General features: G+C 44.0%; 1 protein-coding gene across 3 annotated transcripts in view; it reads right to left on the bottom strand.

Annotated features, from left to right (window-relative positions):
* The window catches only part of zranb3 (zinc finger, RAN-binding domain containing 3), a 99993-nt gene that overhangs the window by 77583 nt on the left and 5405 nt on the right, over positions 1 to 17005 (bottom strand). For all 3 annotated transcript variants that reach the window (XM_030353410.1, XM_030353412.1, XM_030353411.1), the window contains exons 3-8: positions 16701 to 16719; positions 15665 to 15843; positions 14171 to 14402; positions 8727 to 8812; positions 5886 to 6057; positions 514 to 648 (exon numbers count right to left, since the gene is read on the bottom strand). In XM_030353410.1, coding sequence (XP_030209270.1) covers positions 514 to 648; positions 5886 to 6057; positions 8727 to 8812; positions 14171 to 14402; positions 15665 to 15843; positions 16701 to 16719 — 823 coding nt within the window. The remainder of the gene's footprint in view (positions 1 to 513; positions 649 to 5885; positions 6058 to 8726; positions 8813 to 14170; positions 14403 to 15664; positions 15844 to 16700; positions 16720 to 17005) is intronic.

Genomic DNA, 17005 nt, shown 5'->3' on the forward strand with positions numbered 1-17005 from the left:
TGTATGTACATACTGTTAAATTCCATCCGTTTGGGTTTAGCAGGCACTCTTACCCAGAATATCCGATACATGCCCCTAATAAGCAGGAAAGGGCGAGGGCCTCTCGCTCAAGGATGCCCTTAGGCAAGGCTGCGGATAACAGGGTTAAAACCCCACAACCCGACAGTTTGGAGGCATACGCCCTAACCACTACACTATCCCCATTAGTCCCATTATCCTATTGGCGAAATCTAGAGGTGTTTTAGAGGTGAAATAATACAATCTCCATTTAGGGGATTTTGCTGAAGGTTTTATCCAATGTGACTTACAACCATTTATTCACACATTCAGACACCGACGGCGGAGTCAACCACGCAGTTTGACAGCCAGCTCGTCAGGAGCATCAGGGTGAGGCGTCTTACTCAGGGACACCTCAACACTCCGTTATGAGGACTTTCCAGTTACCAGCCAACCCGCTCTACCTCCTGAGCTACTAATACCAGAGTTCAAAATCGGTACTATAGTCACAGTTACCTTGGCGATGGCGGTCTGCTTGTACATGCGCGTCACCAGGGACATGACCTCGGAGGAGGGGTTCTCCGAGGCGGTGGACCCCGACCTCATGCCCTGCATCATCCTCTCCCAGGCCTCCAGGCAGGACGACGCCTCCTGGAGGGGGAGAGAGAGCAGAGGAGGCTGGGTTGAAGAGGATACATACACACAACCACACACACACACACACACAACCACACACACACACACACACACACACACACACACACACACACACACGGCCACTCATTAACACACACACACAAACAAATAGAAAGAACAAACTCGAACACAAAACAACACACATATTCCCACATACACATATAAAAAAGGACACACTAGGGCAGCAATGAACATGCACACATACCTGCACATCCACACTGGCACGCACACACATTTGTGCTGCGCTGTGCTGTTCTTGGGACTTATAAAGGGTAAAACAATTAATGGTACAGCTGGCTGCCCTACTTCTGCCTGGTGGAGAGGGGGGGGAGGGAGAGGGAGGAGGGAGGGAGGGAGGGAGGGAGGTCAAATCTGCAAGAGAGGAAAAAGAGAGAAGGAAAGAGTAAGAACTGGCTGGGTGAGAGAAAGACATGCGGGGAGATGAAGAGAGGGAAAAGGAGAGAGAGGGTGAGAGATGGGGAGTGAGAAAGAGAGGGGGAAGGAGAGAGGGGGAGAGAGAAAGAGAAGGAGAGGGGGGAGAGAAAGAGAGGGAAAAGAAGAGGGGAGAGAGAAAGAGAAGGGAAAGGAGAGAGGCGAAAGAGAGAGGGGAAAGGAGAAAGGGGGGAAAGGAGAGAGGTGGGAAAGGAGAGAGGGGGAGTGAGAAAGAGAGGGGGGAAAAAAAGAGAGGGGAAGGCAGGAGAAATGGCGGGACATGGAAGTAAAGAGAGGGAGAGGGAAAGAGGAAAGAGAGAGGGAAAGAAAGAGAATGTAATGGAAAGATTACATCCCCGCGCCCACTCCCCTGCTAGGTGGGTCATGCCCTTCTCCCAATTATAGCAATGCTGGTGACAAGCTCCGGGTCGGAGATGGAGAGGCACCCGGCCAGGCTCAATAAATCAAACGTGACCCGGACCTCCCCTCCCTCTCACCCCCCCTCCCTCATGGTGGTTGGCTAGAGGTATTTAAAGCCAGGGAGGAGGAGAGGCTGTGGGGATGTTGGTTCCGTGATGTACCTAGTTGATGTTGGGCCGTGGTTGACAACAATAATATGAATGCCCTTCATATAATGGATACTCCTTCCCAATAGCCCAGCCTAAACCAATAAGCTACAGACCGCCCTCCCCCCCCCCCCAGTGTATTAGCCCATATGAAACGGGGGGCTGGAGAAAGTTCGCCCACTCGACCTTATTCACCTAGCAGCCAATTGTTGGGTGGGAAACCTTTCAGAGTCATATCAAGCCAATGAGGTCTGGTTGTATTTATTCATTTCTGATCCCACTCTTGTCAACACAATGTGTAATATTTGCCATGTGTTGACTACAGTTAGGCCTGGACTCGCCAAAGCCCTTGAGATGGCGTTCTTGTACCGTCCACGAGCGTATGCTAGGCATGAGCATGACGGTTGTTGCCACGGTGTTCTAATGTGTTAGGACTGTATTAATAGCTATAGCCTGGTGTAGGCAGCGTTTGGTGCCAAAATGTGCAGTAAAACCTGCTGGCCACAGAAGGATTGGGTCAGGATTAATTTGTTGGAAGGGTAAAAAGAAAAAAGAAAAAGTGGGAAAAGTGTCACATCTCCTTTAGGAAGCACAGTACCGCGAAACATTTAAAGAAAGAAAGAGAGAACGAGAGAGAGAGAGAGAGAGAACGAGAGAGAGAGAGAACGAGAGAACGAGAGAGAGAGAGAGAGAGATAAAGGGACAGAGACCGACAGACAGACAGAGAGAGAGAAAGAGAGACGGAGAAAAAGAGTGAAAAAGAGAGAAAAAAGAAAGCCAGAGAGGCAGAGCACTTGGCGACATTCATCGTGGCTCTGGATTTAGCGCCGCCAAAAAGGTTAGGGCTGGGGAAACGTAAAGGGCAAGAGGGGAATAAAAGCGTCTGGCCCGGAGAGATAAAGCCATCATTAGGGAGTAAGATGAGGCACGGGGCAGTGGGGGAGGGGGGGCTGGACAGCGGAGCGCGGTTACGGGTTGGGAAAATTTAAGTGTTTACTGGTTCTGTTTGTAAGCAGAAATCCATCACATTATGTGATTAAGCAGACCATTTTAACCAAAAGTATAAAAAATAAACCTCCCCTGTAATAAAAATCCGTACCCGCGTTGCAATCTTAATTTTCCCCTGCAAGGGTTTTCTATATCGAGCAGGTCTCAGTCGGGGGGTTGGGGGGTGTGTGTTCATCGGGAGGTGGAACGGTTGCTGTAAGATCCAGGAGTTGTATTGCTCAGCACATGGGTTTTCAAGGTTTCAATAGTTTATCGATTACATTAACTGGTTAACATTACTTGGGAGATGCTCTTGAGGGCTGCCATTCATGTTAATACTGGTTTGTACTTTGAGCCGGGCAGTATTGACCAGAAGCAGAAATCATTGTACAAATCTCATTTTAAACTTGATATCGGTATCTGAGGATCGCTTGGTTTGACTTACCCTTTCGCGTGGCACAGCACATAAGAAAACACTATTTGGATAGGATGAGCTTGCAGGGAGGTCAGAGACCAGCACTACAACTTCAACACTGCAGTTCTTGGACAGTAATTACGAGTGAACCGGAGAACTAAATACAAACCGTTTCAACCGAGCCTACAACCGTACTCCTTTATAGCACTAGCATTTTCGGTCCAAAATGTAATTTTCTCCGACTTTGTTCGCCCCACAAACCAAATTGATTCAGAGTGGGGGCAAAGCCATCGTTGGACCGACAGAGCCTTGGGTGGATGTGTTTTATTATTATCAAAATGGATGGCCACAGTGAAAAGAAGTCACAAAGTGCAGCTTTAAAACATCACGATGTGTCGCGGCATCAGAATTAAGTGGGTTTTGAGGTACGCCAGGTGATGGATTTGTCCCTATGTGGACAAGGGATGGCCCTCCTCCATCTGCAGCCCGCTCTGGCAGCTAAAATGGTTATTACCACGTGGCTCTGGACACACAGTGCAAGATAAGATTAATCCCGTTTAAACCTAGGTAAGAAAGACAAAGAGGCCCATTAAGCCCATAAAGCCGCCAAACAGAATGTTTTTCCCCGTCGATGTCTTGAAAGTTCAGCCCCACAAAGACAGAAAGAAAAAATTTGGGCACACATTTCTGACATTATCCTCTCTCTGTGTTCTTGCACTCTTGTGTGCCCACCTGGCCTAATAGGTGAAACACTGTAATCATATTGAGCCCATTTGGGTCTATGGAAGAGGTGCCCTGGAATGCCTAATGCAGCTGTCGTCTGGCACAAGGTATGACACTGTTTGGGCGAAAGCTTTAAAGGTTTTCATTATTTCTTATTGAAGGAGCGCTATGGCCAAGGCCATTTTGCTTAGGTTGCAGAGTCCCTGTCTGCAGAAATGCAATTGCGATGGAAGTTTGTATGCACACACACAAAGATGGATGCAAACAATATCATCCTTAAACAGAAGCAACCCTAACTGCATTTCAGAAAAAAAAGAGTGCTTTTTATGTGCACATGAAGTGGGTATCTCTCGCTCTCTCTCTTTCCTCTCTCTTTCTCATGATGACAAAACAACGCCAAATTTATTTCCTTTGTTTGTTTTGATGTTGAGCCCGCATTATAATTCCAACCTTCCCCAGCACGGCTTTCAATAACAAACTTGAGTACTGTCTGAGAATACCATGGTTTGTTGTGGGATTTCATTGAGTAGTGCATTGATCGGTTCATCATGGTGGTGCATACAGCGTTGCTGTACAGGCAGTACACCAATGAGCGGTGTCTAGCATGCCTCCACTGCATGGGACCAGCCACTCACCGATAAATTGATAGAACCAAACTCTCTGACCCGGACTTTAAAAACATACTTTCACTGTCTGTTTTGTTTCCTCTATGGCTGCAGGTTCCACTGTAAACACCCTTCTAGACTCATTGTGGAATACACACAGGTGGCGGACGCACAAATACACACACACACACAATTGACTGCTTGTAACCCTTAATGCGTTATTTCCACTTTTCCGGGGGAGCTCTGTTTTTAGGAATGCAGAGCACTAAGTATTATTATATTTCTAACGATTTTAAGACAGTCTTTTTGTGTATGCATATTATATATAGGCCCACACACACACACACACACACACACACACACACACACACACACACACACACACACACACACACACACACACACACACACACACACACACACACACACACACACACACACACTTCCAGAGGTGGGTAGTGACGCGTTACAAGTCTGTAATTTTACTCTTACTCAAGTACATATTTGATTTAGAATTCTACTCTTTACTCAATTAAATTTTCCATTGTGCCTTCATTAAAATGTATTTTGATTAACACATTATCTTTGTTGACTGTAATACTAGGGTACATGTTAGCGACGCGCCCTCCCTAGGTTGCAACATTGATGGGATTCCATAGCCAAGGAGATGAGTCGACCGTTATGTTGGGACTGAGGACTAGGAACGCCATGGATGCATTATAATATGTCCATGACGCAGACACAAGATATTTCATCAGGGGGTGCGGGGTTACGGTCCATGTAGAGTTTATATAATTCTAAGATGCTATGTTACACAGGCTCTGTATTCTGCAGACCACTCTAGAACTTGTTTGTCGTTGTTGTGTCTGGCTGTGAGTGTGCGTGCATGCTAGTTTATCATTGGTTGTGTTCCTACAAAGCTCTTGCCTTTCGTCATACGCACAGAGCTGAAATTAATTTACATTTTAGTGTAAATGTTTTTTAAATTAAATACATTTTTTGTAATGAAGCAACTTGTGAAGAAATGTTTTAAGGGTGCATCTCTTTCTCTATCTCACTCACTCAGTCACACACGTTATGTATTTTTCACTGATCCAAGCACTCCAATACAAAAATTTAAAGTAACTTGTAATTTGAGTAGCTTTATAACAAAGTACTTTTTTACTCTTACTCAAGTAGGTTTTCAAATTGGAATATTTACTTTTACTCAAATCGATTTAAAAGGAAGTTATTGTAGTTTTACTTGAGTATAGATATTCAGTACTCTACCCACCACTGCATAATTCATCTAAACCTATTTTACGCAAAATAATATTATTTTTAACCTTTAAATATTTTATTTTTACAGATTACTGCTGGCCCTGTTTGTTTGCGCTTAAAGACACATGATTGGTCGAAACAAATACAAAGCAGAAGACAGTGAACTCTCCATTCACCCAGACTTGAGCGGGGTCAGACTGGTACCTTGGCGGCATCCTTGGGCAGGTCGAAGGGGATCCGCTGGCGCACCTTGGGGGGCAGCTGGGTGAGCACCTGGGCCTTCAGGCGGCGGATCATGATCTGGTTGAGGCGCTGGTGAAGATCCTCCAGGTTGGAGGAGCCCCGGGAGTCCCACTGTCGCTGCCTGCCAAAGTACCTGGGGGGGTGGGGGGCGACACTAGTATGAGGTAGGGGTGGGAATCACACGGTACCTCACGAAACAACATGATACATGGCCCGCAATACCGATAACGTCGCAATACAGCAAATCTGAAATAATCGATATATTGTTAGACAATCCGATAATGATTCATCACGATATATGTCTCACAATGAATGCTAACTGACTGAAAAGGTAAAGTGCTGGATTTCTGTCTTTATTCATGGTCCAAGCGCCACCTTGAGGAGCAGGGAAATCAGTTTAGTGTGCATTATTTTATTATAGAAATTATCGAGAGATAGTTATATGTTAGGGATAATGTATAGAACACCGGTCATCATTGGGAAAATAAGCCCCAACAGGACGAACAGGACACCGACACGCAGCGGAGGTGTCTCGCTTCGCCATGAAGGGGCTTATTTTCGATAACAACCGGCGACGTTCTATACATTATCCCGCTATTACACGGCTACTTGCCAAAACGAAAAAAATAACTTCACACGGTGTGTCTTTTTACAATTTGTTTGTTACCAGCATTCGTAGGGTTGAACAACAGAGAAATAGTCGGCTAAAGATGTTGACGTCGCTCAGCAACCGAGTACGCTGGGGTTGATAAGTTACCGGACTTCTTGTGATGAAAAGACGGCAAAAAATCCACTTTCCTTATCAGCGGTCAATTATACTTAGAAACGGTGAATTATCAAACATAATTCAAGTTGTTTAGGGCCCATGCAAGTGAACGGAGCGTTCCACGGCATTGAGAAGAGCCGTGTAATAAATATATATATTCTAACTCTTAATGAATAAACATACAAGATCAATTCTTAAAAATATATATAATTATTGAAGAATATGCGTATCGATTGCCGAAATCGCACGAAGAAGTGTGACGATATATCGCCGTATCGATATTTTGTCCCACCGTGTGAGGGCAGGCTGAGAGACGGGGATGAGTTGATTCTTTATCTCAAGAGAATGTTACACAATTTACATTCCTCTTCTTTCCTCGAGCTGTTGACAGACCCTGAAGTGAGATAACAACGACACGAGGAGAAGGACAACAAAGACGAGGAGGATCCAGGCCTGATAGAGTTCAGGCATGGTGCCTGAATTCAGGCTTGAGCCCGGCCATGTATGTTGTCAAGAAAAGTGAAAACAGGTGAGCGGTGCCTTTTAAACTGTCTATTCAAAACACATCAACCTACCTGACCTTTCGATTGACATGTCTGGCACCAACTAGGCGTAGTCTATATAAGGAAGTCTTTTACCTTTGTATGTTTGCACTGAGGATGGTCTGAATGGGACTGAAAACGTTTTGCACGCACTTTGGGTAGCTCTTTAAACTTTTATGCAATAAAAACGTATTGTTGCATCGACTACATGGTGTGCGAGTTCCGCTCCTTTTATTGTCGTCAAGAAAGGCAATTCTCTATGGTGTCTTCGAATGTAATTGATCATTTCAGGCACAGATAATTTCACTTCATATCAGCCCTGAGGATCAATGTGGAGTCGGTTTCACTATTGGAAGCTCCTTTCTCTCTCTCGCCTCTCAGCACTCATCCCATGTAAATGAAGTGGATATCACTGCCTCCACAATCCTGATCAGAAAACCCTTCCTCTGATGTTGAGCAGCTCGCTCCAGAGGTCCCGTGGTGAGATAGGAACGCCTTGGAGCTTGGAGGTTATTAGGTGCAGGTGGAAAAGGGGCAGAGACCGCTACGCTCAATTAGAGAAAGTCAAAAGGGGATTCCCAGTTGTGGTTACAGACCAGCGTGCTTCTAGTCTTGTCGCAACCTTTTTGCTCTTTTACGTATTCTTGACACGAATCACAGCGATGCCGATGAGTGAAAATTAATGCTGACCTGAATGTTAAAGCATTCCGTCTTTCTTGACATGTTACAAGCACCACTGCACTAGGTGCTTGTAGTGAACTCCTGTGTGTTTATTAGTGGCCGTTATTTTAGTGGATAAATAGCGCAAACTATTCTTCCAAATTTAGTTGTCAAATGTGGCTTGGGCAGGAGCTAGGAAGTTATTTGCACGGACCCCCCCCCCTCCCCCCCAATTTGGAATCATGATCAACGTCATCATCAAGCTCCCCCGGCCTCCCCCTCCTCCTTACCGTGTGCCCGTGGGGTCACTTTTGACGGACAGCCAATGGGATGCGTTTGATGCTTTGTCTTAGCGTATCTCTTTTATCCATTTTATTTTGGAAAGACGTGATGCCGGCCGTATGGTGACCGGCCACTTGGCATTCCCAGGTTGGCTGTCTGTGAACGCCACCTGTCTCCCTCTCTCCTCCTCCACACACAGCAGGGAACCTCCTGCTGCTCCAAGCTCAGCACGCCCTGACTTGGTATTGGTATACGTGTGTGTGTGTGTGTGTGTGTGTGTGTGTGTGTGTGTGTGTGTGTGTGTGTGTGTGTGTGTGTGTGTGTGTGTGTGTGTGTGTGTGTGTGTGTGTGTGTGTGAGACAGCTGGGTGCTAAAGCAAAACAAATTCTACCTAGATCATTTAACCGTTTTTGATGATTCTATGTGTCTAAGTTATAAGGAATTTGGTGGTCACAGAAAAGGTTTCAGTAAGAGTTGACAAATTAAACTAAAAATCTCAAATCAAAGTTGCAACATTATTGGGAAAATAACATAAATAACCCATAACTTTACCTGTAGTGTGCGTTGCAGTATTTCTTAGCATACTCTGTCCAAGTTCCAAACATCTTCGGGTACAGTGCATCGATCTGCATAAAAAGCTGTGTGTGCATAGTGAGGATTATGATGATGATGATGGAAAGAAAAACATTTAGAACACACACCCCACAACAAGTTGAAATATAAGTAAATGTTATTGATTGGTTGGTAATTGACCAGTCACTAAGTCACGCCCCCCGACGTTACCATGACGAACTCAGACAAACATACCAGACTCAATAACAAAAACATATGGAAAAATGCCAGCTGACATTCCATCAAAGCAGGTTTTGGAGAAATTCTGGGCGAAAAGGGACTACATTACGCTATGGAGGGGTATTCAAAAGTTTAAAATACATACAGAAGGTAACAAGCTTAAATTCAGTTGGTATTCTGATCCACATTACACACTTTTTCTTGCCCCGTTGTGGCTTGGATAAAGGGATGAAATATACCCCATTCTCCAGCCTCTCAGGATACCGACTGTCCGTGTTGCACCCCAAGCACATCGTTTATCTATGTTTAATTTTTTTACACAAACAACATAACTCCACCATTCAATTGTTATATTACGCCTCCTCCCTGTTGTCTTCAATGGAGTTGTCCGAGCCGATGTCCGAGTATAGTTGAGGCTGGAATATCATTGGCTCATCAGCGTTCTAAGGGCGGAGCTTAGCGACAGGTCAATTGCTGCAAACTGATGTCACCTTATACTGCCGTTTCTTGTGGTGGTTTGGGGTCATGTGACAACTTATCGATATTCTGACGCCTTAACTGTGAATGACGGTGTCTTCCAGAGTGACATACTTGATGCAATATCAAGCTCTACAGATATAACATGAACTGCAGTGTGTGAACAGAGTTTGTCTGGAGCTGATGTTTAATTGTAAGGTAGAGAAAGGGCTTGATGCTCATCGTAGCTCTGTCAGATATTAGGGATGTGAATAACTCACATTTTTCATGTTCGAACAATCAGTGGGTGGTATGGAACGAATAATCAATTATTCGATGAGTGCCGACATTCCCAAAGGCAGTCATGGATCATCGGCAATAAAACACTTAATATCTTAAACACAAAAAAACAACTACCTGCTAGGTAGTTCCAGTCAAATTGTCTTTTCAGCCTTCAAACGAGAGCTGGTAAATTGTGAAAAATGCATTAAGCTGTAATCAGAAAACGCGGTTATATGCTATAGACCCTAGAGTATCTGTGGTATAAAGACTGGGACGAATTTCAAATTATAAATATGTACAGTGCATAACGTTAGCTCTCTGGCTCATAGCTGAGTGGACTAAAACAGTGGTTCTCAAAGTGGGGGTCGCGGAAAGTTTTTGGTGGGTCATTAAAAATGTCAAAATGTATTTTTTTTTTCATTTTTAATTAATTATTATTTATTTTTTTTATTAATTTTCTTTTCCTTTCAGTATGTACGATTGTGGGAACATGCGATGAACAGGACAGGTTTTTACGGTGGCGCTGAGCATTCACCAAATAAAAAAAAGTTTCACAGCTAATGTAGCCGTTAGCACATTCAGGATCTCGTAATTACGAGATAATATCTCGTAATTACGAGATAAGGATCTCGTAATTACGAGAAAAGATCTCGTAATTACGAGATACGGATCTCGTAATTACGAGATAAAATATCATATTTACGACATAAGGATCTCGTTTACGAGAAAAGGATCACGCCTCTCATTCATCAATAACGTTGCTGGCTAGCTGCAGGCCGGCAAAGATGACGCTATCCGACGCTATCGTATTTAATCTCCTGCTCGGGTTGAGGCATTGGGAAATGTTGATGTTCCTTAAAGGTGAGGAGGGTATTAAGTATGTCAACATTGCGCAGACATCTGAAGTCATTGGCCGGCAAAGATGACGCTATCCGACGCTATCGTACTTTATTTCCTGCTCGGGTTGACGCATTGGGAAATATGGATGTTCCTTAAAAGTGAGGAGGGCATTAATATAAGTATGTCAACATTACGCAGACATCTGAAGTCATTGGCCGGCAAAGATGACGCTATCCGACGCTATCGTGTTTTATTTCCTGCTCGGGTTGAGGCATTGGGAAATATTGATGTTCCTTAAAAGTGAGGAGGGCATTAATATAAGTATGTCAACATTGCGCAGACGAAGTCATTGGGACTGCTCAGGAGAAAAGCCCAGTCGGACCTGCTACAAGTGGCTCGCTTCCTGCAGGAGCAGTTGAACCAGTACGGGATGCTTCACGGATACAAATTGATGCATCTGAAATGCATCCAAGCAGGCTTGGTAGTCACTCATACTATCAATCTTTAAAGATATTTAAACTTTGACGTGGAAACCGCTACAACCGTTCTCTCGGAGGGACGCTAAAGTGTGTTGCATAGCGACCGTCGTGCATTTTGAAGGCAGCCAAGAGGGACTACTTTTTTGTATTCTTTAATAAAACAGCTACTTTGACTTTCTTGTTTTTTTTTTTAAATGTAGTGTGCCTATGACTTTCGTTTTGCCATAATAGTAGCCGTTGTATAAAAGCAATAGATCACTTCAGTCAGCGGTATGTGCTCATTATTAGGGATGTCCGATATTGGCTTTTTTGCCGATATCCGATATGCGATATTGTCCAACTCTAAATTTTCGATTCCGATATCAGCCGATACCGATGTCGATATTTGGGTTATTTTTCCTCAAACCTAATTTAGGTAACATTACATATCTCCTGTTGTGGAATTAACACAACATGCTTAATGTTATTGTGGTGCCCCACTGGATGCATTCTTGAATGCAACAAGGCTTTCCAAATGTTAACATTGTCTGTGCAAAATATGAAAAATACTTCAACTTAATTTAAGGGAAAAGTGCCATGTTTATTTTTATTTTTTTAATGGTCTCAGACAACAGTTTGGATTACACTCTCCCTGAGATAATCTTGACAATGCCCACAACAAATAGGGCAAACTTGACTTCACAAATGATAAAACATTGTACCAGAACAACTATGTGCAACATAGCAGTATGTTTCTTTAACTAAAACTCAATAACCTTAGTTGAATAAATGCACAAATATGAGTCAATTACAATGTGCACTGTACTGCACAATTTTGAAAACATTTATTTGAGCTATAAAAAAAAATAAAAATAAAAAAATCGGTTTTAAGGCAAAAAAAATCTGATACCGATATTGACAGATACTACATTTTTATGCTAATATCGGGCCGATAATATCGGTGGGCCGATAATATCGGACATCTCTACTCATTATACCACTGTGAAGGTTTTTTTTTAAATAATTTAACAACTGACAGCGTTTGCCTTTACTATGAACATAGTATTTTTAATTTGAATACATTAATTATGTGACATACTGTCACAGCCAATATTAAAACAAAATCGAATGTGGGCAGTGGGACAAAAATTCTATTTCCCCACAAAAACAATATTTTATTGATTTGTATAAAAACAATTTAGCTCATTAATTGGAAAAGTGCTTGAGGTAAGACGTTTTCTGAACAATAATGCATGGTATAACGTTAAACACATAATACACTGCTGTATTCAACTTTTAAGAGCTGCAATGTGAGGGGCCAGCCACATGCCCTTTAAACCACCACGACAACAACATTTCCACTTCTGGGGTCCACTGAACAATTAACGCGTCAATATTCGAGGGGCTTTGGCACATCAAATGATGGAACAAGCATCCCGTACTGGTTCAACTGCTCCTGCAGGAAGAGAGCCACTTGTAGCAGCTCCGACTGGGCTTCTCTCCTGAACAGTCCCAATGACTTCAGATGTCTGCGCAATGTTGACATACTTATATTAATGCCCTCCTCTCTTTTAAGGAACATCAATATTACCCAATGCCTCAACCCGAGCAGGAGATTAAATACGATAGCGTCAGATAGCGTCATCTTTGCCGGCCTGCAGCTAGACAGCAACGTTATTGATGAATGAGAGGCGTGATCCTTTTCTCGTAAACGAGATCCTTATGTCGTAAATATGATATTTGATCTCGTAATTACGAGATCCTTATCTCATAATTACTAGATCTTTTCTCGTAATTACGAGATCCTTATCTCGTAATTACGAGATATTATCTCGTAATTACGAGATCCTGAGTGTGCTAACGGCTACATTAGCTGTGAAACTTTTTTTTATTTGGTGAATGCTCAGCGCCACCGTAGGTTTTAAAATTAAATTAAAAAAAATATATATATATAAATATATTACTGCTGGCCCTGTTTGTTTGCGCTTAAAGACACATGATTGGTTGAAATAACTATATATATTTTTTTTTTTAAATAGAAAAATAAAGAGGGGGTTGCCAGACGTCACTAGGGAATTTTTGGGGGTCGCCAGGGGAAAAGTTTAAGAACCACTGGACTAGAATACCTCCCGTTCTAACGCCTGAGGGTTTGACTAAAACCTGGAACAATCATTACCCTCCCGTAAGGTTTTTAATGATTGTTCCAGGTATTAGTCAGACGTTACCAGGGAAACAAAGTTATGGCTTGTGAAAAACTTTATATTTGGATTGTAAAACGCATGAAAATATAAATGAATGGTTTATTTGAATGGGAAAAAATGTTAACCGTCCAAATGTAAAAAATCTGCTTTGACCCTCGGGAACGAATAATCAAATAATCAAATATTCTGACCCATCCCTATCAGATATATCCACTCTCATCAAGTCAAAAGCAATAGACACAAAGTAAAACATACACTTCAATATTTGGACTTAACTTCAACAGTCATGTGTTATCTCAGTGGCACAGGCATTAAAGAACGACGTTCAAAAGTTCAACATTTAACCGTTAAAATACACAAAATATGTTTTTTGTGGGACAGCGGAACATACCGGTGTGGATTTTGGAGTCTTGCTAAAGCAAAAGATGGTGGAAATTTTAGTACGAGTTGGGGCTCATGGAAGCAGTGCTGGAAGTAGCATTTTAGATTGTTTCACTTACCAAATAGACCTGAGTCCTATGCGAAGAGAGCGGATACAAGCAAGCCCCGTGAGCTTTGCATGGGGAGTACTTGATCCGATGTCATTTTCTGGTTGCGCTACAAACAGTTAACTCAAAACTCAGTTGTTCAGAGTTCACCTAGACTCTGCATAGCCACCCCCTCCCACCCCTAATACTTATTGTATGTTGTACATCCTGGCACTTAATGTACGCACTTACATTATGTCGTACTTAGTTATAGTACTTTATAGTAGTTGTGTAGCGTCTTATCCTAGCTACCTTTGTTGTACACGGGGAATGGGTTAACCTAGCGATAGTTAGTGCTTGGCACTTGGTTTTATGAACATCCTTACTGTACCGACAGCAGTATATTATTGTTTCTCCTTCTTCTGACAAATGTACTTATTGAAGTTGCTTTGGGTGAAAGCGCAAAACGTAATGTAATGTTAACCGAACTCCCCCCTCACCTCTTCGGGGCGGCCCAGCGCGGGCGTGCCTGTGAGCAGGAAGGCTCGCTTGGCGCTCTGCACGATGGGCGCCAGGATCTTGGTGCGGGCGGCGTTGCGGGTCTTCATGTAGTGCGACTCGTCCACCACCACCACGGAGAAGCGTTGCCGACCTAAGGCCTCCAGGAGGGGCCGGGCGTCGCTGGTGAGCAGGCCGTAGCCCAGCACCGTCACCTTGCTGCTGACAAAGCCCCTGGGGGAGCACACACACACACACACACACACACACACACACACACACACACACACACACACACACACACACACACACACACACACACACACACACACACACACACACACACCAAACTTGTAAGTAATGGACAAGCCTACCTGAGTTTGGTATGTTGCAAAATAGAACAGCTTACTTATGCAGTGGGCCTAACGGTAAGATCTCACAGAACAGCCTACAGAATGGAGACGTTCTACCAAAGGGAAACTCATTGGCGAGTGGACCAAGCGTTCAGAAGAGTGTTCTTCTGAGCGTTGTTCACAGTATTGTTTTCAAACCTTTACAGACTCTTTGACAGTTTACTAGTGCTAAGCGCTTGGGTTCGCCGTTGGCCAATCACGCACTTTCACGTCCCGCCTCCAGCGGCATGAAGTAAATATGAAGCGAATGGCCAGATTTGAGGTTGTCTGCCATCATTCTCACTGAGACTACGAAAAAGCATACCTGACAAGCTTACTTCAACACCACACACGTTATCTCTAAAAAACCAGCACACACATAATTAAGCTCTTTTCTCTCCTCTATGTTGGAGCAGTGTTAAGCCATCTGCCTGGTATCATTTTGACTTCGAGAGAGAGAGAGAGAGCTTTCGCATCTGGATTTCAGTCATCAACACATTGAGTTTGACGACCCCGCCCTAGTGTGAGAGTTTCACAGCTTCCTTGCTGCTTTCTGTGTTACTTTAAGGTTATTTAGAATGTATTCCCATCTCCAAGGTGACAATAAATTACCTAAAACTATCACGAACGGCGTATCACAGAGGTAACTAAGAAATAAAAGGAAGAAATCTTTGGTGATGAATGAACTAAGTAAAAGTAAAAAGACCAGAGATGAGAGAAAATATCTTATGTTGAAACAGAAAGACTGGCGTTTTTTCTCTTTTGCTTCGCGGTCTATCAGGGGTGATGATCACATCATTTTGATTAGCACTTTATTACCACTCCTTGGTAATGTCAAAACGTGACAGCACGAAAAAATCAAAAGTAACGCGTGATTACGTTAATGATGGGTTCCTAATTAAATTCTTTAATTTTGAGTGATCAATAAAAAATAATAAAAAAAACATCTGCACTCTGTCCAGTAGAAGTTCATAGAAACGTTTTTATTGTTGCTAGCCTACTCGGATTTCCAGTGTTCAAATGGTTCTGCGCCTCCCCTGTGACTCAGATAAAAGTGTCTGGTTTAACACTCCATTTTGACGAGGGAATTATGACTAGACTCACGCGGTGTGGCTCCGGCTCTCCACCAGGTTGATGTCTCCGGGCTGCAGCTCTGGCAGCCAGCGCTCCAGCTCCTCCACCCAGGGGTAACGCAGCGACGAGGGCACCACCACCAGCAGGGGCCACTCCGCGCGGTAGGCGTAGGCCGCCGCGATGGCCTGGATGGTCTTGCCCAGACCCATCTGAGGAGGGAAGGGCGTGGGCGGATGTGAGGGTGGGGCGGTAGAACGGAGACAAGTAGGAGAGGGGGGTTTGAGGAGACGAGGGGTCGAGGAGACTAACATTGCTGGCAGGGGGTTGGAGGGTGTAGGTGTGGGCAGCAAGGTGGCAGTTGGGGCAGCAAGGAGGGGTTGGGAGTGGGAGGTAAGCAGGGTGGGAAATGAGTTGGTGGAGGTAGTAGGGGTGGGTGGCGGAGGGGGGAGGAGGGAGGAGGAGGTTTGAGAGTGAGGTTGAAGGTGGCAGTAACAACGAGGAGGGGGTTAGTGTAGCGAGGGGTGGGGAGGGGGCCGAGGGAGAAGGTAGACGTTGACGGAGGAGGTTGAGGTGGAGGCGCAGGTAGCAGGTGTGAGGGAGGGAGAGACACACACACACAAAGACACAGAGAAAGAGAGACAGCGAGAGATAGAGAGATTTCTTCTCTCTGCGGGTTTTTAAATTACATATGACATGCTGGGCTGGACGCGCGAGAAGCCCCAAATAATAAGAACCCGGGAGTGATTCCCGTGTCAAAACAGATTAGGGGGGGCTGCTGAGAGAGAGAGAGAGAGAGAGAGAGAGAGAGAGAGAGAGAGAGAGAGAGAGAGAGAGAGAGAGAGAGAGAGAGAGAGAGAGAGAGAGAGAGAGAGAGAGAGAGAGAGAGAGCTCTGGTGGGGGGGATGGGGGAGGGACAGGGATTGATAAATTAATTTTGGGAGGGAGGAAGTGGGGACTCTATGGACGAGGTTTGGTTTCGACATGAAATTGTTGTATTTAATTATTTTGGGTGAGGTGGAGGTATAGATGCGGGGGGGCGGGAAGGAGGGATTATCTTTGGGCTTACCTCATCTGCGATCATACATCTGGGGAACAATAGAAAACAGAGAAGCAAAACTTTATTGAATGACTTTCGAACCCATGTACAGGAATATCTAGCTCTTAATGAATGTATGAGTGGTTAGATGCAGAAATACATTATCTTAGTTATATTGTAATGGATGAGCAGTATGACTACATTATTCATAGATGGAGTTACAAACACACAATCAACACTTACCGGTACGATTCATACCCAGACAGCCTAAACACTGCAGCTGGTACAAACATGCTTTGCTCAAGGGCTCTCTCTCTCTCTCCCTCTGTCTCTCT

Source organism: Gadus morhua, chromosome 4 (genome assembly GCF_902167405.1).
Source record: "Gadus morhua chromosome 4, gadMor3.0, whole genome shotgun sequence".
Taxonomy (NCBI): Eukaryota; Metazoa; Chordata; class Actinopteri; order Gadiformes; family Gadidae; genus Gadus; species Gadus morhua.